General features: G+C 44.9%; 1 protein-coding gene across 1 annotated transcript in view; it reads left to right on the forward strand.

Moving 5' to 3' along the window:
* MTHFD1 (methylenetetrahydrofolate dehydrogenase, cyclohydrolase and formyltetrahydrofolate synthetase 1) overlaps positions 1-23428 on the forward strand; it is a 62426-nt gene extending 38998 nt beyond the window's left edge. Inside the window, exons 16-28 of the mRNA XM_030319280.2 lie at positions 2651-2753; positions 6448-6524; positions 7143-7283; positions 9409-9477; positions 9751-9862; positions 9961-10100; positions 12598-12639; positions 14956-15056; positions 15891-16068; positions 18375-18482; positions 19257-19409; positions 21767-21860; positions 23175-23428. Coding sequence (XP_030175140.1) covers positions 2651-2753; positions 6448-6524; positions 7143-7283; positions 9409-9477; positions 9751-9862; positions 9961-10100; positions 12598-12639; positions 14956-15056; positions 15891-16068; positions 18375-18482; positions 19257-19409; positions 21767-21856 — 1314 coding nt within the window. The 3' untranslated portion in view covers positions 21857-21860; positions 23175-23428. The remainder of the gene's footprint in view (positions 1-2650; positions 2754-6447; positions 6525-7142; positions 7284-9408; positions 9478-9750; positions 9863-9960; positions 10101-12597; positions 12640-14955; positions 15057-15890; positions 16069-18374; positions 18483-19256; positions 19410-21766; positions 21861-23174) is intronic.
* The last annotated feature ends 1214 nt before the right edge of the window (positions 23429-24642 follow it).

Below are 24642 nucleotides of genomic sequence, written 5' to 3' on the forward strand. Positions count from 1 at the left end.
AAAAAGGAATGAACTATTGATACACACAATTTGAATGACTCTTAGAGGCATTATGTGGAGTGAAAGAAGCCAGTCTCAAAAGGTTGCATGCTGTGTGCTTCCGTGTACATGGCATTCTCAAAAAGACAAAGCTGTTGTGATGGAGAATAGATCAGTAGGTGCCAGAGGTTATAGATTTGGGGAGGGTGTGACACAAAAGGGATAGCACAAGACGGTTTTTTAAAATAACATTTGAAAATACATTCATCATTTTTGCATATGAAAGACAATATATGTATATATATATTTTTTAATGTTCATTTATTTTGAGAGAGATTGTGAGCAGGGAAGGGGCAGAGCGAAAGAGAGAGAATCCCAAGGAGTCTCCACACTGTCAGTGTGATCACAGACCTCATGAACCGTGAAATCATGTCCTGAGCCAAAATCAAGGGTCGGATGCTTAACCGACTGAGGCTCCCAGGTGCCCTGTACATATATGTTATTTAGACAACCTGGCGTATGTAAGCTTAAGTAAATGGCACACGCTGCTTATTAGCAACAATAGTTTTATTTATTTTAAATTTTTTGCAACTTTATATTTTGATGTTGCAAGAATAGTACATAAAGCTCCCCTTTACCGAGCTACATCGTTTATGTTTTGCCCTACTTGCTTTACAATTATGTTTTATTTATTTATTTATATGCATTTTTTTTCTGGACTTGAGAAAAAGTGACTTTGACACACTATGATATGTCTAGCTTACTTTGTTTTCATACCCCCAAAAATCCTGTGTGTAAGGTAAGTTAATTATTGCTCTGTTTTGTAAAAGGGTCATGTTTTGAGAGGCATGTAAAGAGCAGGCAACGTCTAACCTTACCTTTGCTGATGGAACTTTCTGTCAGATGTGGGGAGGTGCTGGACTAAATGTGTAAATGATTCTTTAAAAGTCTCTAAGATTTGAAATCAAGGGACTTGCCCAAGGCCACAGTACCCTCTCACCACCACCCCCCCCCAGGTTTGAGCTAGAACCTCGGTCTCCTCCTGGGTCCCCAGGCCTCCTCTGTGGCAAAGTGTGCTCACGGTCTACACCCCGTGTGCCCAGTCGGAGTGGGGTGTCAGTGGCAGATTCTCAGCCGAGTGACTGAGAGTTGGGGTACCTTCTGTAAACAATGTCATGTACTAGGCTTCTGAGGCCTGTGATGAGCCAGTGAGGACCAGCTCTGAAAACACATCTGAGATTTTATTTTACTTATTTTATTAAAAAAAATTTTTTTTAATGTTTATATTTATTTTTGAGACAGAGAGAGACAGAGCATGAGCAGGGGAGGGGCAGAGAGAGATGGAGAGAGGGAGAGTCCCAAGCAGGCTCCACACTCTGAGCTGTCAGTACAGAGCCCGACACGGGGCTCGAACCCACAGACTGCGAGATCATGACCTGAGCCAAAGTCGGATGCTCAACCAACCAAGCCACCCAGGCGCCCCACATCTGAGATTTTAAAACAAAGTCTTCACAGTATAAAAAAAAGGAACTGTGGGAAGAACAGGGCTTGCTGGAGCCCACTCAGATCTACCACACATTAGGCAAAAAAAAAAAAAAAAGGAGGGGTACCTGGGTGGCTCAGTCCGTTAGGTGTCCAACTTCGGCTCAGGTCATGATCTCAGGGTCCCTGGGTTTGAGCCCCATGTCATGCTCAGTGCTGACAGCTCAGAGCCTGGAGCCTGCTTCGGATTCTGGGTCTGCCTCTCTCTCTGCCCCTCCCCTATCCGCACCCTGTTTCTCTCTCTCTTTCTCTCTTTGTCTCTCAAAAATAAACATTAAAAAATAGAAAAGGGAAAAAAAGGAGAACACATTTTATTTTATTTTTGTTTTTTTAGGAGAATACATTTTATACTCACTTTCCATTTCAGGACGCGACCTGTATACATATACTCTGTAAATAAATAAAATTTCCAAGTTCTGTGAGGAAGAAGAGACAAACTTTTTTTGTGCCTTTTGGAACAGTAAGAAGGCACTAAAAAATGCAGTGCTGTGTAAAAAGCATGTGAAGGTGATTTACACCGAGTTTTACTGATTAATAACTTATTTTTACCCTTCCAAATTTTTCATGTGAATTGGGGTTCTCAACTGTCTGCTTGAGAAAGCTTTTGTACCTTGCGTTTCCTTTCATACACTTGGGCTTGGTGAATTAGGTACAGCACTTTTTGGTCATTGTGCTTTTGTGTTTTTAAAAATTTTTTTTTAATGTTTACTTTTTGAGAGAGAGAGAGAACACAGGAAAGGGGCAGAGAGAGAGGGAGACACAGAATCCGAAGCAGACTCCAGGGTCTGAGCTGTCAGCACAGAGCCTGACATGGGCCACGAACTCATGAACAGTGAGGTCATGACCTGAGCCGAAGTCAGAAGCTTAACCAGGTGTCCCTGTGCTTATTTAGGGCTAGGTTTAGGGAAATGCCTCTGGGGCCCAGTTAGGGATAAACATGTTAACAACACCTGTGTGTGTGTGAGAAAGCGTAAGAAATAAAGGTTTGGCCTAAGGATTCTAATTTTCCCTTCTGAATATCACGTGGTTTATATTTCCTAGAGGGCACTCCCTCCGGAGATAAATTTTTAAAAAATTTATCACGCTTGTGTTTTGTCTTACTGATGTTTTAATTTTCCTGCCTCTTCAGAGACTGGGCATTGAAAAGACTGACCCTAACACACTGACCGATGAAGAGATAAACAGATTTGCAAGATTGGACATTGATCCAGAAACCATAACTTGGCAAAGAGGTACCAGTGCAGTGTCTGCGCCCCGTCGGCTTTCATTGTGCTGCACGTCCCTCCCTGCCTGTGGGGGTTATTCGAGTGTAAGGTCCAGAAGCTTGTGTGTTGGTGTCTTCATGGTTAAGGCATGACCAAGATGGTGCCTGACCTGTTTTTCTGGCCACCTCCATCAGTCTCTCTCCTTATGAGCTGTAATCAATCCTCCTTTCGTCGAGTTAGTTGGACATTTTGCTGGGTTTTCAGTGTTGATTGCAGTGAGGGTAGTTATAAGGAAGTTCATGCATAAACGAAATAACATTCTGCAAGTTTCTTTTTATGCAAAAAGTTTGGGTTTCATGAAGTAGAGAAATTATGTTTAATCACTTCTTGAATCATGCCGTTCTTTACTCCCAGAACTCTTGTCTGGCACACGTGATGTACTTTTTCTTGTCACTCTCTAGGTTGCCTACTCATTTTTACCTCATTTTATTAAACTCTTGTAACAAAGTAGGTAGGTTTCAAGGTTTAAACAGTTGGCGGTAGGTTGCTTTTCTCTGTGCACAACTGGTGTAGCTTAGAATTTTATTTGGTACCAAATTTACCAACATAAATTTTATTTATGTGGTGCATCTACATTTTCTGTGTCATTGCTAAGAAGAAATTTTTATCCAGTCATGCAGAATGCAGCTAGTGGCAAGTTTATTCACTGTTTTTGTGATTTTCATTGGCTTAGTAACTATTGCTAGCTAATGGCATTTTTAAAAATTTTGTCTTTTGGGGCACCTGGGTGGCTCAGTTGGTTGAGCGTCCAACTTCGGTTCAGGTCATGATCTCACGGTCTATGGGATCAAGCCCTGCATCAGGCTCTGTGCTGACAGCTCAGAGCCTGGAGCCCGCTTCAGATTCTGTGTCTCCTTCCCTCTCTGCCCCTCCCCTGCTCATGCTTTGTCTCACTCTGTTTCTCAAAAATAAATAGATGTTAAAAATTTTTTTTTTTATTTTGTTTTTAATGTTTATTTATTTTTGAGAGAGAGAGAGAGAGACAGAGTGTGGGGAGGGAAGGGGCAGAGAGAGAGGGAGACACAGAATCCAAAGCAGGCTCCAGGCTCTGAACTGTCAGCACAGATGCAGAGGCTCGAACTCATGGACCGCGAGATCATGACCTGAGCTGATGTCGGACACTTAACCGACTGAGCCGCCCAGGTACTCCTTTTTAAAAATCTTTTAAATTTATTTTTTAAATGTTTATTTGAAAGCTTATTTATTTATTTTGAGAGAGAGAGAGAACCAGAGAGAGTGAGCAGGGAGGGGCAGAGAGAGGGAGACAGTGAATCCCAAACAGACTCCATGCTGTCAGCATAGAGACTGATGCAGGGCCTGACTCACGGACTGTGAGATCATGACCTGAGCCGAAATCAAGAGTCAAATGCCCAACCAACTGAGCAACCCAGGTGCTCTGGGTTAATGGCATTTTAAAGATTACTTCTTTAGTATCTAAAATCACATTGGTATACCTTTTCCTTTGCTTTCATTGACAGATGGTATAATATTTTATGAGGAATAAGGTAAAGATCTATTTTGAAAATTTAGTATCTCATTCCCTTTTCCTTTGCTTTATGTCTAATTCATGCTTCCTAAGAAAGTAGAAGCAGACAAGGAAAAAAATGGATCATACCTATTGACTGGCTATTTTATAGAGAGAAATCAAATACAAAGAACTTGACATAGTTTTTGAAAATAAGAGTAGGCTCTAACAGCCCATTACATCCTTCACTTACCAAGTGGGGTGTGTGTGTGTGTGTGTGTGTGTGTGTACATGCATTGTTATGCATTGTGCAAGACCCTGCTTTTGGGGTTTACATTTAAAAAAAAATTTTTTTTTTAATGTTTATTTTTGAGAAAGAGAAACAGAGCGTGAGGGGGAGAGGGGGCAGAGAGAGAGGTAGACACAGACTCTGAAGCAGGCTGCAGGCCCCAAGCTGTCAGCACAGAGCTGGTTGCAGGGCTTGAACTCACAAATTACACGATCATGACCTTAGCCAAAGTCGGACACTTAACCGACTTAGCTGCCCAGGCACCCCGGGGGTTTAAATTATTACAGTCTTTATGCAAAATAATTTCACATGTAATCAAGGGCCTTAAAAATGTCTCTCCTGTTTGACCCATTTAGAGTATGAACTGGTTTGTTGTTCATTGTGTGTTTCATTATTGTTTGGCACGTCATACAAAAAACAAAATTGGTAATACACCAAAATGTTAACAGTAATTAGTCCTGGAAGGTGGAATTAAGATTAGTTAGCTAGTTGATCTTTGCCATGTTTTCCAGGGGTATACAATTGGATACGTATTCTGTCATCAGAATGGAAATTATTTCTTCTAAGTGTGCTAAAGGAAAGAGTAAGCCTGTACCTAGCATGCTTCAGAAAGCATTTGCCTTGCCCTGCATTTATGGCTCTTGTGTGTCAGGATGGTGTAAGGTCAGTGACACCCCACAGAACAATAACCTTGGCCTTTTAAAAAACTGGCCGGCTCTGGTTTTCTTTTTACGTGTAATGGGCTTTAAAATAGATGCCAGATTTGTAGTTAATTGTTTGAATTCTCTAGACAGAATAAAACCAAGTCACTCTTTCTTTAAAAATATCCTTCTTTGGGGCATCTAGGTGGCTCAGTTTGTTGAATGTCCGACTCTTGATTTCAGCTCAGTCATGGTCTTGTGGTTTGTGGGTTCAAGCCCTGCATCTGACAGCCTAGAGCCTGCTTGGGAGTTACTGTCTCCCTCTCTCTGTGTACTGGCCCCCTCAAAAATAAATGAATAAACTTTAAAAATGTATATCCTTCTTTAGGGGTGCCCTGGCCAGCTTCGTCGGTTGAGCATATGACTCTTGACCTGGGGTTGTGAGTTCAAGTCCCAAATTGGGGGCAGAGATCACTTAAAAATGAAGTCTCTTAGGGGTGCATGGGTGGTTCATTTGGTTGAGCATCTGAGTCTTGATTTTGGCTCAGGTCGCCATCCCAGGCTGGTGGGATCAAGTCCTGCATTGGGCTCCACACTGAGTGTAGCCTGCTTGAGATTTTCTCTCTCTCTCTCTCTCCCTGCCCCCCTCTTCCCCTGCTTGCATTGTCTCTCTCTAAAATTAAAAATGTACATATTTTAAAAAATAAAATAAGGGGCACCTGGGTGGCTCAGTTGGATAAGCATCTGGCTTCGGCTCAGGTCATGGGTTGGAGCCCCGTGTCGGGCTCTGTGCTGTCAGCTTCAGATCCTCTGTCTCCCCCTCTCTCTGCCCCTCCCCTGCTTGCCTGCTCTTTCTCAAAAATTAACATTTAAAAAAAAATTTGCTTTTTTAAACATTTATTTATTTTTGAGACAGGGAGAGACAGAGCATGAACGGGGGAGGGTCAGAGAGAGAGGGAGACACAGAATCCAGAGCAGGCTCCAGGCTCTGAGCTGTCAGCACAGAATTGCAAGATTATGACCTGAGCTGAAGTTGGACGCTCAACCGACTGAGTCACCCAGGCGCCCCTCCTTCTTTTAAAATAATTCCCTGTTCGTTTATAGTTTGAGAGCATCATTTCTGAACTTCAACCCATATTCTAGCTTCGCCATCAGCTTTGAAGTCAAATTTTGGTAGACTGTCGTTGAATTGGACTTGTAAGGCTGTCGGGTTAACTTACTGTGCTTGTACTGAAGGCTGTTCTGTATCTTCTCTTTCTACTGTAGTATTGGACACCAATGATAGATTCCTGAGGAAGATCACAATTGGACAGTCTCCAACAGAGAAAGGGCACACACGGACGGTAGCTATTTGTTCATTTCTCATTAAATTCATTCTTGTGAACCAGATCCTTGCTGCTTCTGTCCTCCTCCGTCCTCTCCCGTACAATTGATCCTGCCAGGTGTTGTTCTGCCTTCTCCTTTTTAAAATGGAAGTGAGTAGGTGTGTGGTAACGAGCACTCCTGACGGCTTTCGCAATAAATCCCATGTGTCACCTGTGTGTTTTCCCCCCCGTATTTTTTCCTGGAGGTGGAAGCCCCCAGTGAATATCCTCGTACGTGATTTGTTCAAACTGCCTCTTTTTTTGTGGCCATTTATGATGTTTCTTCGATGTAAGAGCTTCTGTGTCGTTTCCTTGTGGGTTAGGGAAACCATCACCACTTGAAGGCTGCCTTCAACGGAGCTTATTTTTTTCCTACTGGAGCATTTATTTTTAAAAATTAACTACTCAAGGTCTTGGAATAATTGATTACACATTTTTTTCTTGGGGAATTATTTTCATTAAGTTCTTTGTGCACTACTCTCATTCTGTCCTTTTAAGGTATTTGTTTAAGGCTTGGATGCAAACAGGGATTGCTTTCGCGATCCAGTCTTCTGGTTGGATGCAGTGTTGTGTGTTGTGTCTTTTCCCTGCCGACAGGCCCAGTTTGATATCTCTGTGGCCAGTGAAATCATGGCTGTCCTGGCTCTCACCGGTTCACTAGAAGACATGAGGGAGAGACTGAGCAAAATGGTGGTGGCATCCAGCAAGAAGGGGGAGCCCATCAGTACCGAAGATCTGGTGGGTACCCGGCTGCTGCAAGCTCAGTGACACGCCTGTGTCTGTTAGCGTATCTCAGCAGTTACTGATGAATTCACTGTGATTTTCCTGCTTGTAAGAGAATTCGAAATTTATAAACAGCACTTCGTAGCGAGTAACGGGTGGTATGCTCCAGTAATAGACCACAGGTTTCCGATGGTTTGAGCAACACCTTGAACCTGTGAGTATTCCTAAAAGCGGATGTATAATTTCAGTTTTCAGAGAACAGCCAGTCTCCAGTGAGGTCCTTAGTAGCTGAGCTTGGAGCCACACCTGGCCTCTCCCTGCAGAGAGGCCTCTTGTCACGAGGCTCGCTGACCGCCATGTCCATGCTAATAAGCACATTGGGAACAACTCATTAGCGGTTTATCTGATGGTCCCCCTAGGCTACTTCTGCACTAAAGGGTTATTTCTGAACTGTGTGGTAATAAGAGGTTTGAAATGAGAGAATCTTACAGATTAATTTTTTGAAAGCCTGTTTGTGTTCACATACACCAAAATGTTCGGCCTGTGATTAGCAGTCTGTCAGTTGAATTCAGAAAAGGGGAAATACTAAGTTCTTGTTTCCACAGCCAATATGTGTAAGAAAAGAAATCATTTTAAAGTTTACACCCAGAGGTGTCTGGGTGGCTCAGTCTTAGGTTAAGAGTCCGACTTCGGTTCGGGTCATGATCTCACAGTTTGTGAGTTCGAGCCCCGTGTCGGGCTCCGTGCTGACAGCTCAGAGCCTGGAGCCTGCTTCCGGTTCTGTGTCTCCCTGTTTTTCTGCCCCCCAACCCCCGCCCCTGCTCACACTGTCTCTCTCAAAAATAAACGTTAAAAAAATTAAAAAAAAATTTTTTTTTTTTTTTTTTAAAGATTTTTTTTTCAACGTTTTTATTTATTTTTGGGACAGAGAGAGACAGAGCATGAATTGGGGAGGGGCAGAGAGAGAGGGAGGCACAGAATCGGAAACAGGCTCCAGGCTCCGAGCCATCAGCCCAGAGCCTGACGCGGGGCTCGAACTCACGGACCGCGAGATCGTGACCTGGCTGAAGTCGGACGCTTAACCGACTGCGCCACCCAGGCGCCCCAAAAATTTTTTTTTTAATGTTTATTTATTTTTGAGACAGAGAGAGACAAAGCATGAATGCGGGAGGGGCAGAGAGAGAGACACAGAATCGGAAGCAGGCTCCAGGCTCTGAGCCATCAGCCCAGAGCCCGACGCAGGGCTCGAACTCATGGACCTCGAGATCATGACCTGAGCTAAAGTCGGACGCTTAACCGACTGAGCCACCCAGGTGCCCCTTAATGTTTTTCTTAATGTTTATTTATTATTTTTGAGAGAGAGGGAGAGAGAGAATGGAAGGGACAGAGAGAGAGGAAGACACAGAATCTGAAGCAGGCTCCAGGCTCTGTGCTGTTAGCACAGAACCTGATACGGGGCTTGAACTCAGAAACCATGAGATCATGACCTGAGCGGAAGTCAGATGCTTAACCGACTGAGCCACCCAGGCGCCCTCCCAGAAATTTTTTTAATAAAGTTTTACACCCAAACCAGAAACTTGGAAACTCCCAAAAATTGAACATGGGTGGGATCCATAGCTCTTTCTTACTTCGTTACCAGTTCGTTCAACTATGGTTGGATGGTTTCAAAGAGAGACCAGATTTTAAGAGTTTGTATTGAACTCCTGGGTAAATTTTCAGTTTCAGCTTTGGGAAACACACACTGAATTTGGTTTTTAGACATTTCTGCCCAGACATCAAAGTTACAAATAACTCAGTTCTCTAAGAGCTAGCATTTCTGTGCTATAAACCAGTATAAAATGGACTCCCCTCATCAGTCAGCAACAGAGCTTGATTGAGATGCTTGTTTCCAGAGTTCCATGTTTTGCACAAATTCCACGTGAATGTCATTTTCATTCTGTGTGTTATCTCTGCTTAAAATAAGTGGTAACTTCATAGTATATCCAGAAAAAAATAAGTAAATGGATGGTATAGCTCAGGTGAAAGTACGGATTGGTGCACAGTGGCTAAAAAAGGAAGACCTGAGAATGTTGAGTTTTGGTTTGAAAAGGTTGGGGTTTCTTGCGGGTCGGAAGCAATGCTCCATGCCTTTGTTTTGTAGGGGGTGAGTGGTGCATTGACAGTGCTTATGAAGGATGCAATCAAGCCCAATCTCATGCAGACGTTAGAGGTGAGCAGAGTGACCACCGCCTTCCCAGACCAGTCTTCCGTGTCAGAGCAGAGTGGTTCTAAATCACACTTCTCTTGGGGAGTCAGGGAGTTCTGTACCTGCCCGTGTCTCTCTTCCCATTCTTCCTCACTGTTGTGATCGGGATGCTGCTGAAATAGAAAAGAGGGGGCTTTGTATTTTTCTTCTGGGAAGTCTTTATCTTTCGGATTCCAACTGACTTTCGTCCCCTTGACCATGTTGGCGGCACTGCTCACGATGTCTTGATTTCCATAGGGCACTCCGGTATTTGTTCATGCTGGACCGTTTGCCAACATTGCACATGGGAATTCCTCTATCATTGCAGACCGGATCGCACTCAAGCTTGTTGGCCCTGAAGGGTTTGTGGGTGAGTATTTTTGCAAAATCGGTGGATCACCTGTTTTCCTTTTAATATCAAAGGAGTCGGGATGGCCTTTTTACAGTGGCTTTTCTCCTTACTTACAGTGACTGAAGCAGGATTTGGAGCCGACATTGGAATGGAAAAATTTTTTAACATCAAATGCCGGTATTCTGGTCTCCGCCCTCACGTGGTGGTGCTTGTTGCCACTGTCAGGGCTCTTAAAATGCACGGGGGCGGCCCGACGGTGAGGACCAAGAGTTGGAAGGATCTGATTGTCAGGAATGTTCTGAAGGCTAGGAGGAACTTGGGATGGCCTGTGCCTGTTTCTTCATGAAGCTGCTCATATTCTCATGACTAAGAGGTGCCCAAAGCAAGAGGTGTTCAGACGGCTCTCGTACTGGCCGCCTTATCACTCACAGGCACTGGTGGCTCTTGGCATTTACAGATGGTGGAAATGGGCTTCGCGGCCTGTCTTCTGAGGGAGCCATCTGATAATATCTAAGCCCCTCCAAGGACATGGGCTTGGCTATATCCACAAAAAGCCCCTTTATGTTTAGACTGTTTTTAAATGAGTCCCATTTTCCCTCTAAATAGTGACGCTGGCAGCCAGCCAAGCAAACCATTAAGCTGAGACAGAGGTCAGGGCCTTCTTGAAAGGCACATGCTGGGTGGGACTAGCATGGAGTAGGAGAGAAGGGGAGGAGAAAGGTAGGTCTGCCCTGGACTGCCTCCGGGTAACAGAGAGAAACTAGGTTAGGACTAGCTTATCTTCAACTCCAACCTGAACTTTGTGTGTTCCTGAATTCCTACTGGTTAGAAATTACACTTTTTATCCTATTATTTTAATACCTTTTCTTTAGCACACGTACATGAAGACAGTGTGCTAGTTTTCAGAAATTACTTGAAGAAGTATTAAATTCCTAGCCTTCTTAAATTTTAGAAGCTGGTCTTACAACTTGAGAAATAAGAGCCCCCTCTCTTAAAATCGGTGTTTCTTTTCTTTGTTTGTTTGTTTAAACGTTTATTCCTTTTGAGAGAGACAGAGTGTGGGTGGGGGAGAGGCAGAGAGAGGGCAACACAGAATCCGTAGCAGGCTCCAGGCTGTCAGCACAGAGCCTGCCGCGGGGCTCAAATCCACGAACTGGGAGATCATGACCTGAGCTGAAGTCAGATGCTTAACTGACTGAGCGCCGCTCCCCCCCCGGGCGCCCCTAAAATCAGTGTTCTACGTGTAGCTATCATACAGCAGTTCTCAAGCATTTTAGTCTCAGAACTTCTTTACGCTTAAAATTCTTGAGGCGCTGAAAGAACTTTTGTTTCGGTAGTTATATCGGAATTGACTATATTGGGAATTGAAGATGAGTTACATTTTAACAAAAACAATTTTTTTTTTTTTAATGAAAAGTTCTTACATTTCCCCAAACAAAATGTAAGCATCGTACAGTTTTCAGGTCTCTTCAGTATCTGGCCTAATTGAAAACTACTGGATTTTCATGTTCTGCACGAATCAGTTGTGTTAGCACATGTCACGTATTCTTTGCAAAAGTCCATTGTACACTCAGTGAGAGAATGAGTGTGAAAAGAGCCGTGATATTTTAGAGTTACTATGGAAATAGTCGTGACCTCATGGCCCCGTGAAGGGATTCGGTCCCCAGACCACTCTGTGAGAACCACGGCCATAATGCAACCCCAGGACACCTCTCCAGTGTCACTGGTCCCCCAGGTACCAAAAGCACTCCTAGCCCACGAATGCAGGTTGGACTCCTTTTATCTTCCCAGTTATAACCAACATGTTTTCCTCTTGCACCCCTCACGCCGTTGCACCTTCTTTCCTCCTGCCCTCATGGTCTGAAACATAATGCCAGACACTTAACTCAGGTAGCAGAGAAGGAGTGCCTCGTACGTAGCCTCACTTCGGTCAAGGAGCCAGACATGCTGCTCACAGTCCCTCATGGAGCTACATGTCAGCCCCAGAACACGGTGGCTCATGTCCCTGCTTGCCGCCCCGCCTCTCTGGCCCCCTTTGGAGACAGAGAAATGGGAGTGGACCATGCTGGGTGGCTGAAGCCTTGTAAGGCACGCCCATTGTCCACAGTGGAGTCCCTGGAATGAGCACCTTTACCTCAGTGCTCGTCCCTGTGGATGCGGCAGAAGCCAAGCCACCGGCCACCTCCGTAACAGTGAACTCACCACTTAAGTATTCTGACACCTTGAAATATACTCTGATGGAGGGAGAAAATCCTGGGCTGTGTCCCTCCTGTTTTATTGCTCATGCTCCCTAGTTCAGCCCCACAAACTTGCGCATTGGCTCCGTGGACCAGGTCAGGAGCCCATTGCAGGGCCTGTCACAGACTCCTCTGGGGGACATTCAGGGTGGCCTTTCTGACCACTGCCTTTTTCCATACATGCACCTTTACTTCCGCCCCCACTGCTGTGTGCTTTGCTCACTGAGGTTATGGCCCTTGGCTAGAACACATCCCTTTCCCCACCACCTTCACAGATCTGCCCTCACGTCCCTCATTCAGGCCATAGAGGTTTCCCACAATGCTCAAACCAGACATTTTTGTTGTTGGTCATATGCCCTAAATCCCTTGGACAGGAAACAACCTTATCCTGCTGTAAACCACCCCTCCCCCGCCAGTATGCAGCTTCTGGCCTTTTACACATGGCAAGGCATCACTTTAAGCTAAAACCGGATTGTAAGTAGAAAATGCCTCTGACTTTGCCTGCTTTCCTTCCAGGTTACTGCTGGACTGCCTCTTCCCAAGGCTTACATAGAGGAGGTAACTTCAGTCATTTCTAACCACTTGTCCTAGAGAATACGCAGAATCAGCGTCTCTCAGCCTGTTTGGAAATGAGGGGGGTGGGTATGGCTCCTGTGGACAGGGGCAGTAAGAGGCCTGCTGTGTGCTGAAGAATCTTATCGAATAAAGTAGGGAAGAAGTGCTTCTAGTGAAACCAGTGGTTGGTTCTCCATCGGGAGCAGTTTTGCCCCCCGGGGGACATTTGGCAATGTCTAGAGACCTATTTTTGGTTGTTTCCACTTCAGGTAGAAAGTGCTGCTGGCACTGAGTAAAGGCCAAGGCTGCCTCTAAACACCATGTGGTGCACAGGTCAGCCCCACGGCGAAGAATCATTTGGCCCCAAATGTCAGAGGTGGTGAAGTGGAGAAACCCTGCCCTATAGACTAATGACGTTTCTTTCCACTGCCTTAATGCGTCGGCTGCTTCCTTACCAAATGCCATCTGAGTCTGGAACAAGTAGGGACTTTTTGTGAAATGTCTCTTCCTCTGTGTATTTAAATCCACCTTAAAGGGGCACTATGCAGTCAGGATCCTGGTTATATTTTTCTAGGTAAAGTTTCCCTAAGCTGATTTGGTCTCTAGCTGTCAAGGAGGAGCTCAAAGAAGAACTGTGACCTTGAGCCTTTTCCTCTTTATATCATTTACTACCCAAATCCCTGGAGGCTGTTGGGGTGGTTCTGTGAGAGACAGACCCTCGCATGAGACGGGAAGGTCAGCCGCTGCCACTGTGAATTCAATTCTTCTGCCTTTTTTGGAGGCTTTTGAAGTTGTCAAGCAATCGAGTGCCACTGTTCAAGCCCTAAATGAAGTATTTCAGAAGCAGCTAGAAGAGAATTGTTAGTGTCTTGAGTCTGCCTGTCTTCTGAGTTATGATTTGCCTTTTATGGTCATTTGTCTGATTCACGCGTAGGAGGGGAATTCACAGTTCTGGCCCTCCTGCCACCCCACAGCCTTTCCTGTGTCTAATTAGAGTGACTGCCCCTCACTGGCCCAGCTGGTGTCTTCATTTACAAAATTCTACTTTTCAAAAACTGTTCTCAATCGGTCTTACATATTAATTGGTTTCCATGTGACTAGAGGTAAAGAATTAGCAGTGCTCTGTAGAATATCAACTCAATCCTAATTTTAGTTTTCAACTATTAAAGGAGAAAAAAGCCTAAGTCATGTTTATAACCGTAATTGTTTTCTACCTTTATCTTGCCCCCTTTTTCTGCTCTTTCATTGAATCCACAAACCAAGGGCTGTGACTGCTGGGTTTGCTCATGAGCCAGTGTATGTATTTTTACGTAAAACTATTACATTTTTATCTTAAAGATATCTAATGTATTTTAAGCTTATAATGGTAGCATCCTTTTTGTAAAAGAAAGTTAAACAATGTAAGGATATAATACACAAATATGAGTCCCCTGAACAGTTTGGTATATATTTTTCAACATTTAAAACATTTCATGAATATATACACGTATTTTTGTATTTGTCCAGAAGTGGAATTAATGAAACTGTCCATAGTTTTATAACTTTGGCACACTTTAGTACATCTTTGACAGTTTCCATGTTAATGCGGATTATCTCACTTTTCATGGCATCTGCATGATACTTAATAGAGGGTGTATGTCATAACTCACTGGCGCAGTCCCCCATCAAAGGAGGTTTGTGTTTGCAGTTTTCCAAGGCTGCAAGTAGAGCTGCCATTAACATTTAACATATTTAAAGGTATGTTTCCTTAATTACTTTCCTTTAAACGTCATAGTATTTGGTTATTAAAGGTGGCATCTATCTTCTTTGTCCCGAGTGAAGGTACATGGTTGAGCTCATTAGAACCTTTGAAAGCCTCACTGATCACTTCGTGTTTTCTGACGGCACGTGTGGTGGCTGTGTAATGAACCCCAGGCACTGTGCTAGGCTCTGTCTCCTGTGCAAGATGCTGAGTAGAGTTTGTACCATTGTACCACATGAGTACATGACATCTATAAACACAAGGCTATAAATATAATTTACTTAAGAGCAACTGATTCTCTGCAAACAGCAAATATGCAATTAAGATGTGGTGTGATGACAGCAGCTATGCCCACTCTCATGCTTTCAAGACAGCCAGGAGATGAGCCTGACGCCACTCCAGTGTTACAGTCTGGCCCAGGGTTATGGCTCCCTAGCGCCCCCTCACCACGGTGTGCGAAATGCATCAGCAGATCTGCCCTTGGCTTGTTCTGACTAAGTGGCTGGCTGCTGGTTCAAGGAGTTCTTTTAAGAAGAACCTGCAGCTGGCCTCATGGACCTTCCCTGTTGTTTTTACAGAACCTGGAGCTGGTTGAAAAAGGCTTCAGTAACTTAAAGAAACAAATCGAAAATGCCAGAATGTTTGGAGTTCCAGTGGTAGTGGCTGTGAATGCATTCAAGTAAGTACAAAGAGTAGGAGTCAACGGGACTGTGGAAAATGGTCAGAAAACATCTCCTGGAGCTGACTGTATAGCACTGCTTTTAGCTTTGTTTTGTTCTCCAGCTACTGGTATTGGTTATTAAGCCTGTGTTCTAGCAGCCAATAATGAGAGCCTGTGGTGTGAGCTACACCACAGACGCCACAGCAAACTCGTCACTCCTGCCACTGAAGGTCCAGGGTCAGATTTGGCTCCCATGCGTCCCCTTCTCTACTGGGTGAAGTGGGTGACACACAGGCCTGTGTTAAAGAAGTTAAATGTTCTTTGTGCTCTCTAGAGGCCTTTTGTGCTAACAGAAGGTCATAGCCCTACAGAGTTCTATTATTTTAGGAGGTCTGGTGGGACATTATCTTGACAAAGAGTCGACCGTATTGAGCTAGAAGTGTTCGTGCAAAAGGCAACTTGTGTAGGCTGTGTAGGTATTGTAGTGCTAGCTTTGGTCTTGTTATAATGGCCTAACCACAACAGAATGGGAGGAAACGTTTTTAAAAAGCTAGTATTTATTGATTCCTGTGATGTTCCTGGAATGTTCTAAGTATTTTGCATGTGTTTGTCAACTAAGCCTGATGACATCCCAATGAAATAAGTGCTATGATTAGTCCCATTGTACCACATGGAAACCAAAGCACATAAGGATTAAATAACTAGCCAGGAGTCCACCCAGATGGTAACTGATGGAGCCGGGATTCAAACCCAGTCAGTATTACTTGATTAGTTTCCATTTATCGGTGAGTAGCTCAAAAGAGTTTGTCCTAACTGTCATCAGTGCTTTAACACAAAGTGCTGCCTTTACAGGACAGATACGGAAGCTGAGCTGGACCTCGTCAGCCGCCTCGCCAAAGAACACGGGGCTTTCGATGCTGTGAAATGCACTCACTGGGCAGAAGGGGGCAAGGGCGCCTTAGCCCTAGCTCAGGCCGTCCAGAGAGCAGCTCAGGCACCCAGCAGCTTCCAGCTCCTCTATGACCTCAAGGTGGGTTACTTGCTATAAGACAAAACAAAAACAAAAAGGAAAAAAAAGCACAGTGAGGTTTCTGTGTGGCTGCCTCTCTTTAGAGCCCGTGTTTAGCATCTTTAGCCTTGTGAGTCTGATTCCCACGTAGGTGAGTTACACAACCACAGCCTGGGCTTTCAACCCTAGACAACTTTCTTACCAGTGCATGTTTCTGCTTATTTACAGAGGAGCAGGTCCAGGCAAGAACACTCTGGGAGGTTGGCTCACGACCTAACTTTTGGGAAGGCTCATGGTACCTTCTCTCTGCTGGCAGGAAAAAGGGTTAAATGTAGAACCAGTAGTGTAATTCACTACAGCCTTTAACCCAAGGCACCAGCCATGTTGTTGCAAATCGGCAGGGAGGTCCATCATGCTCAGAAAAGCTTTTTGACCGCTTCCCAGTACCAGGGGAAAGCTGCGTGCTCCCAAGCTCACCTCCTGGTTTGGGGCTGCCTCACGTGCAGAGAAGCTCTAGTGCAAAGCCAAAGCATCCCGGCAGGCTTTAGTATTCTTTTCATCACTGAGTAACTGCTTATTCTGTGATGCGATAAAGTGAGTTCAGAGAAACGTTGTTCTTATAGTAGGGTTGTATTTTGTTTTCAGCTATCTGTCCGTGTATTTCAGGATGTGATTAGACGTTAAGCAGCATGCTCACGACACCTGGAAACTTTGTTAGGAGCATGGGATGGATGTGGTAGTTAATTCTGTTTGTATTTTCCAGGCTGGTTCTGGCTTGGTTTTTAAAATATAGTCATAGACTTTCAAAAATAGCCATAAAAAGGTAGAGGGAAGAAACCCAAGTGTTCTTGAGTTTTTAACATTCTCTTGTTTCTGTTTGCCCTTTGCAGATAAAATACACTGACATTTCATTGACATTGTCCTATTGACATTGACATTTTCCCATTAGGCTTTAGTTTTATAGACTGGTTTGAAAATCTGTTCAACCAATCATATTTTCAGGAAATGCCATAAATGCCAATCTGTACACACATGCAAAGAAAGCATTTATAGGGCCTCTCTCTAAGCTCCATCCTCAGTACCTGAGTTAGGAACCCCCAGTCCTTGAAGACCAGCAGGAGGCCCAGAAGAAGTTGAGTGATAAAGACTTTATCACTCGTTTCTACTTGGAATTTTCTCTGTTCTGATACACTGGAGTCTGCTGCTTTTTGTCTTATTTAGCATCTGTTAGCCTTCAGTCACCCTTCAACGAAAGTACTTTCACTTCAGAAGCTCTGAATGTGCCTCAGCATTTATAAAGCTCCAATGATAAGACACATAGGAAAGTGATCTCTGTTGCGTCTGTATACAACCGTGATTGAATAGTCAGTCCCCTTATTTTTGTCCATTATATAAAGCCTCTCCTTAAATTGGCACTGTGTAGCTCCAAAGGAAATTTTTATCTTTATAGATTATTGCTCCTTTCAGAAAACAACATTCGCCCGATGTGTCCTGTTAGCCTTAGTTGCCAGGGAGCATAGTCAGGTTATTGCCAAATTTTAGTACTTTGCTCATCCAAGGAGCTTTCCTTCCCATTTCCTCTAGGCAGTCTTTCCTTAACGCAGTTTGCATTTCATTCCCCAGCGGAGCAGCCCCTGGAGGGGGAGGCTCTCACTGGGTGAGAGACCACTGGCCTCTGTGCCTGGCACTGTTTGTTTCAGGTGCCACACAAGTCATGGCCTTCTGCAGCACGCCCAGTGCATGTTGTCATGTAAGTCACTGGGGTGTTTTTTTTAATACGTAGGTGATTTTGTTTTTATGGCTATTTCTAAGCAACAGTGGTTTGCAGTCACTGTCTTATGTTAAAAATAGTATCTGCCTCTCACATAACAAACCGGGAGTTGTTGGATGGATGCTGGTTGTCTTTCGTCAGAAGTATCCCAGGTCTGGTTTGACATGAGTCTGATCTCCAATATTAGAACACTACTTTGTATTTATGAAGAAATAATTATTCTTGGGTAGTCAGCAGTATTGTTTATGACGTACCTAGGGAGGTCCTGAATACACATGCACACGTGCGCGCACGCACACACACACACACACACACACACACACACACATATACAGTAACTTTACCTCTGTGGGATGTTTTCCACGTATAAAATCTGGAGCTTGGTATTAAAAGAAAATGTTTGTAACCCACATGCACCTCAAACTATTTGTGTATCTGTATGTGTATGTGAAAGCGTCTTCTCGCCCTTGTGGGAACTTGGACCTAGACTGTGGCCCAGTTCAGCATCATCATGTGTGTCCAGTCATGGCATCTCCCCCTCTTTCCTGTGCATTAGCTTCCAGTTGAGGATAAAATCAGGATCATTGCGCAGAAGATCTACGGGGCCGATGACATTGAATTGCTCCCCGAAGCTCAACACAAAGCTGACGTTTACACAAAACAGGTGGGTGTTTGGTTGGTTGGTTCTTTTAACTCTTTACAGAGCAGCCTGGATGTCCGAGCCCCTGAGTTCTCCCCACCCTGCTGGGCGCCCACTGCCTCACTTCTCTGGGTGACAGTCTTCTCCCCTCTGGATACTGAGCTTGGATTAGGTGGTCCAGTTCTTTATCTACCCAGAGGTGGTATATGAACGTGTAGAAAAGCCATAGAGAAATAGGAAGTGTCTTCCTCAAATACTGAGAGCCTGCCTTCAGTTGTGTCCTCACATCTGCTCCAAACTATCATTTTTAATAGGTTGTATGGATGAAAATAAAATACTCACTTTTGGAATATGGTTGTGGATGCTTACCTCCCTCACCCAACAGTGATTCTTTTTTGGGGGGGTGGGAGGGGGGTCTAGAATACAGAGCTTGAGGTCAGTGAGGTAGAGGTGTATGTAAAGGAAATTAGATGTTTTATTGTTTTTTATTTTTTTAATATTTATTTTTGAGAGAGAGAGACAGAGTACGAGCAGGGGAGGGACAGAAAGAGAAGGAGACAGAATTTGAGGCAGGCTTCAGGCGCTGGGCTGTGAGCACAGAGCCCCACATGAGGCTTGAACTCATGAACCACGAGAATATGGCCTGAGCTGAAGTCGGAGGCTTAATCGACTAAACCACCCAGGTGCCCCAGGAATTAGATGTTTTAAGTAAATTGAAGAATCCGTATCATCACGATGCCCAGATGTGCTTTGTTGTCAACCTTTCATTTGTCCTGCTTTGTTCCTTTCTCTCCCCAGGGCTTTGGGAACCTGCCCATCTGCATGGCCAAAACACACTTGTCCTTGTCTCACAACCCAGAGCAGAAGGGCGTGCCCACAGGCTTCGTCCTGCCCATCCGTGACATCCGCGCCAGCGTCGGGGCCGGTTTTCTGTACCCCTTGGTGGGGACGGTAAGTGAGTGCTGCAGGCAGAGTGGGGGGTGGTTCATCTGTGCTTCTCGTCTGAAATTGATCACTGAAGCTATCAAGCACGTGCCAGCTGAGCAGAGTCCATGGCTGACGAGCAAGCTGGCGTCGGGCCTGTTAGGATTAATCCTCTTGCTGTGGATCATCCTGGTGTCCTTTCAAGGGTGAAGCCATGACTACTTGTGATGAGTAACAGTTCTGTTTCCCAGGGGCAGTATGACCTTGACTGAATCCAGGACAGGCCTAATCGATTGTCTGTGATAGTGCTAATGTATCATCACAACTGACATTCATTGGGTACCTTTCACAGATTAACTCAGTCCGGCCAACAGTAGGGGGGTAGGGGGTAGGGACAGAGGCTCCGACCTTCCCTGATCATCTTGACAGGCCTGCAGCTTATGCCTGTAACTCAAGGAATTGGTTGTTTCTGAGTAAAGAATTCCCCCCTTAAAATGCGATTGAACCCTTTAGACTTGGAAAATGAGGTTGCTTATTTCTGCTTCAAGATGAATTATCAAATGCTTCCTTATGACTTCGTGCATATTAAAGAAGGAGCTTTGCTGACAAGGGAGGGAGATTGCTGAAGGGCACACTCACAGTTTGCACTGACCTTCCCAGGTTAATGCGGATCCTGTGCCTAGGTTTCCCCCTTTGATCCACCCAGTGTCCTATACCTGCAGCTAGTCCTTACCTGCAGTACAGGATCGAAATAGTAAACTGAGCCAATTTATAATGGAAAAGAAACCAACAGATCTCGTGCTGGAGCTGGGTTACTCTTTCAGGATAGAAAGAAAGTGGTAAGAGGTGGCATTATAAGTCTGAAGTGTGTAACTTTAAAGCCGCATCCAGTTTTCACTGCTGGTTTTGGCCTTGGGCAAGTTATTAAAGATGTGTGCCCTGCTCCACTCAGCTCTCAGCGTGGGGCAAGCTGGTGCCCCTTCAGCCACTGCAGAGAGCAGGAGGTTCAGCTTTGTGACGACGTTCTTCGGTCCTGGGGATTTAGAGAAGTTACCTTTCGATAGGAATGTTAAACCATTGGCCTGGCATCTTGACTGTCACAGAAACGGGTGTTATTCTCTCTGGAGACACTGTCAGCAGCCGCCAGCTGGAATAGGAGGAGCTGCACTGGGCACTCGCTTTTGATGTGCGTGCAGGGGTTGGCCATCGAGGGGAAGGCAAAACTGACAGGTCCGGCCTGAGTTTGCCAGTAGCATGTCTGCATCAATGGGCACAAGCCCGTCACCTTCACCGTCACCTCCAGGCTTTTCTGCTAGGTCTGAGGACCAATCCCTTCCTTCCCCCTTCTTGTCCACACACCCACCAGTTGCTTACAGAGTTCCAGAATAGAGACTGATAGCAGGTCCCTAGAGAATGTTCTGGGAAGTTATCGTTAAGTTGTGGAAGTTCAGCTTAAACTCTTTTCCTGTCTGGATCTGATTTGGAACTTGTACATATTCATTATACAAGATACTGTTACAGGTGAAAGTTTACTTACAGGCCTTAAGGATTTGTCGCTAGGTAGATTTTTGTCAAAGCCAGGTCTTTAGAAAAGAAGGAAGTACAAATATAATCCATAGGCATTACGAGCTCAGTTTTAGAAGGCCAAACTGGACCCCTAAGAACAGTGATTGTAAAACTATTTAGATTTTGTACAGAAATGTCTTGGCCCAAGTTAACGGATACTAATTCCTAATGTGCTGCTGAAGCAGAATGATACGGGCATCAACACAAGACTTTTTTTTTTTTTTTTTTTAATGTTTATATTTATTTTTGAGACAGAGACAGAGCATGAGCAGGGGAGGGGCAGAGAGAGAGGGAGACACAGAATCCGAAGCAGGCTCCAGCTGCTGTCAGCACAGAGCCTGATATGGGGCTCGAACCCATGAACCGCGAGTTCATGACCTGAGCCAAAGTCGGATGCTCCACCGACCAAGCCACCCAGGCACCCCAACCCCAGACTTATTAAAACAAATTAAAACAAAATTAAAAGGCAGACAAACCCTGCACCTCCCTTTGGTCTTATGAGGGCTGAGGAGGGGGGAGGAGACTCCTCAGCATCCCCACACCTGCCTTAGAGAATGTAGGTGGAAGGCCTTCCTTGCTACTTCTTGTTGCAATGGTCAATGTGGAAGATGGTAGTGAAGCCCAGTGTTGGCTTGCTGAAAACTCGCTGGTCTCTCTGTGAGGCCATAACAGGATCGGTGACTTGGTGTGTAACAAGAAGAGTGCCCTTTCTTGACAACTGTAAAATAATATTCTGTTTTTGTGCCTTGGGCTTTTTATCTGAAGGGAAGGTGGAAATGAAGATCACTTTATTTTTACTGCTATTTCACATCTCCTAGATGAGCACAATGCCTGGACTCCCCACCCGGCCCTGTTTCTATGATATTGATTTGGACCCTGAAACTGAACAGGTGAATGGGTTGTTCTAAACAGGTGAGTTGTTAACTGTGAGAGTTTTGCTTTTTTTTTCCTTACAAGGCACAGTTGTGAATTATGGGACTCAAGCTAACGCTCTGAAAATGCCAGTTGTGATACTTTCAGAACTTCTCTTTCCAAACATCACTGAGGGGAGAGTTGCAGTGACCAATGAAGGAAATATCTCAACACATTTTTGGAAGAAGAGCGTGGCTTGTTCAGGGGCAGTGTAGGGGAGAAAGCCACCGTCTCGTGAACTCTGGAGGGACTGGCGCGGAGGCTGCGTTCTGAGTTGTTGGCACCCTGGAAGGCAGGTGCCAGTAGGGGTCTGTGTACTCTGAGTAGATGGTGGGCAGGAGTTGAGTAAATGTTCCAGAATGTAGAAAAGAAGAGGAAAGAGTCTAGGACTTCATGGGGTCTTAAGTGAAAGGCTCCCAAGTACTCGTCACAATGAATGAGCCTTCCCTAGATACATCTAGTTGAAATTTCAAAAACATCAAAGATGTAATCCTAAAAAGCCTTTTCCAGAAAAGAAAAAATGGTTTGTCTATGAGAAAATAGGAATCAGACTGAAGACTTGTCTTCTTATCAGCAGTAAGGGACTTTTCGACAATGGAAGAATAGACTCCCAAGTTCACGGGGAAAGCTGACTCCCCACCTGTGCCTAACACCCCACCAAATGTATCCAGATGTTTTCAGACACGTCCAGCTGTGCCACCCCACCTCCCTTCCTAGGAAGGTATTTAGCAGTGTCCTCCAGCAAAACGGGGAATAAACTAAGAAAGGGAAGACCTGGTTTTCAGGAAACCGAGTCCTGATCTGGGCAGTTACGAAGGGGAATCCTGACAGCTGCAAGTGACCTAGAGTTACAAGTCTAGGAATTAAGCAACACTAACTAGAAGGAGCCATTGAAGACAAGGGTGTCAGAGGGTAATAATGCAGAATGAAAACTCTCAGGTTGTTTAAGAAAGTAAAGGTCCGGCTGATGGCACAGTATAGTCCTTTTCCCAGCAGCCGCAAGGATGGGTGCTTACACAAGTCCCTGCAAAGGGAGCAGAGGCGGTGTGCTCCATGCCTGGGGGACTTATGTGACACTGGAGGTGTTCCCCTGGCTCACTCCCGGCCCGAACAGTGTTCACATAGCCATAGTGGAAGAGTGGCACGCATTGTGTTCAGGTCCGTGGGCAAACCCTGCCCTCCTGGAGTTGGTTGTGGGAAGGATGGAAACGTTAACAGCTTTGGCAGAGCAAAAGGAGGATGCTGCAGGGTGGGGGTGGGGGTGTGTTTCAGCTCGTAGAGGAACGTTTACTTCTCATGTCCTTTTCCTTCTAGATTTCCCCTCTTCGAGAAGCCGCTCTGAACATTTGGCCAGTGTCTATTCGGGCCGACTGTTGGTTAGGAAGTGTGGGGAAGGTGGAGAGGAGTCAGCCCCTGCCCTGAAGATCTTCTGAAAGAAAGAGCAGAAGTTTCCCCAGGAGCCTTTCTTCAGTCTTAATTCCCACCACCATGTATAAATTAACATAAATCATGCACAAGTCAACTTACTTGATTGAAGTTCCACAGAATAAAAGGAAATGATTTTGCAATCTGGATGTTTAAATATAAATTCTAGCCTTAACAGACTGTGCTGCAGTATCACTGCCGTCCTGCGGGAGCCCCTTTGCCAGCAGGCACCCGGGACTGAAGAAGCAAGTTACAAGACCTTCTTTATTGACACTGTTGTGTTCAAAGGGGTAAATGGCACATGCACACAGAGTTCTTGGGGACACAATCGGGATCCCTCCTGAGAGGGTTGAGGGGGAAGTAGGGTATAGAGAATGTGCCTTTTTAATCACGTACCTTTCTATATTGTTCCTTTAAAACAGACCTGAGAAAGTCACACTTTTCCAGGTTTTTGTGCTGAACTTCCTTGGAGGTCCCATTTCTGGCACAGCTTTAGCACCATTCATTTTTTTAAGTCATCAGGAAGGACGGTCATGAAGCACTAACTACAGGTCCATCCTGTCTGCTCTGTTGGTTCAGCAAATGTTGATTGGGCTTGTACCATGTGCCCTGGTCTCTACCCCTCCCTCCGGAATGTTTTTTTCCCTGAAATGTTTTCCTTCCTCTTCTTGTTTATCTTCTCTGTTCTTCCTCTCCTGTTTTTTCCTCCCTCTTCCTTATCTTCCTGCGTTGGATCCTTCCAGGAGATGTTACATCACCATTGATGCTGATGTAAACACTGCTGGCATTGGCGGAGCAATATTTGTCCTGGTGTCCTTGGTTTTATTACATTTAATTCCCTGGGTTCACATCGGTGTTGTCATGCAGTCAGTTTTGCCATCCAAAGAATTGATGGCAGTGCTTCGGAGGCATATGGTAAAGGGATCATCAGTGCGGAGCCCAAGCTTCACCATGCTTTGTATAGTGCCTGGCACATTGTTCACAACGATGGTGTCAGTTTCTGTTCCAAAGCATCATTTGGGCCCCGTCTGCACAGAGTTCACTGTTTTTGATGGGTTTTTTAATGTCCTATGAGACGTCATCTGGAATGGGACTTGCCGGGAATTCATCTTGTAAATAAGGGAAGAAAGCAGGCTATTGTTAGATGTGGTGACTCAAAGATCATCTAAAAGGATTTAGGCTTCCTCATCACCAAAAGCCAGGTGGGTTTATATCCTTAATATTGATAGGAATAGTGAACACGATTGGTGGGAGAAGGTGAGTGGAGGGTGTATAAGCCAAAGATAGTAAACAAACCCCTAATGTAATAAGTAGTCCAAACTGTTTTTTACCAGGATACTGCTTAGAATGAATGGAC

This window comes from Lynx canadensis, chromosome B3 (genome assembly GCF_007474595.2).
Source record: "Lynx canadensis isolate LIC74 chromosome B3, mLynCan4.pri.v2, whole genome shotgun sequence".
In the NCBI taxonomy this organism is placed as follows: domain Eukaryota; kingdom Metazoa; phylum Chordata; class Mammalia; order Carnivora; family Felidae; genus Lynx; species Lynx canadensis.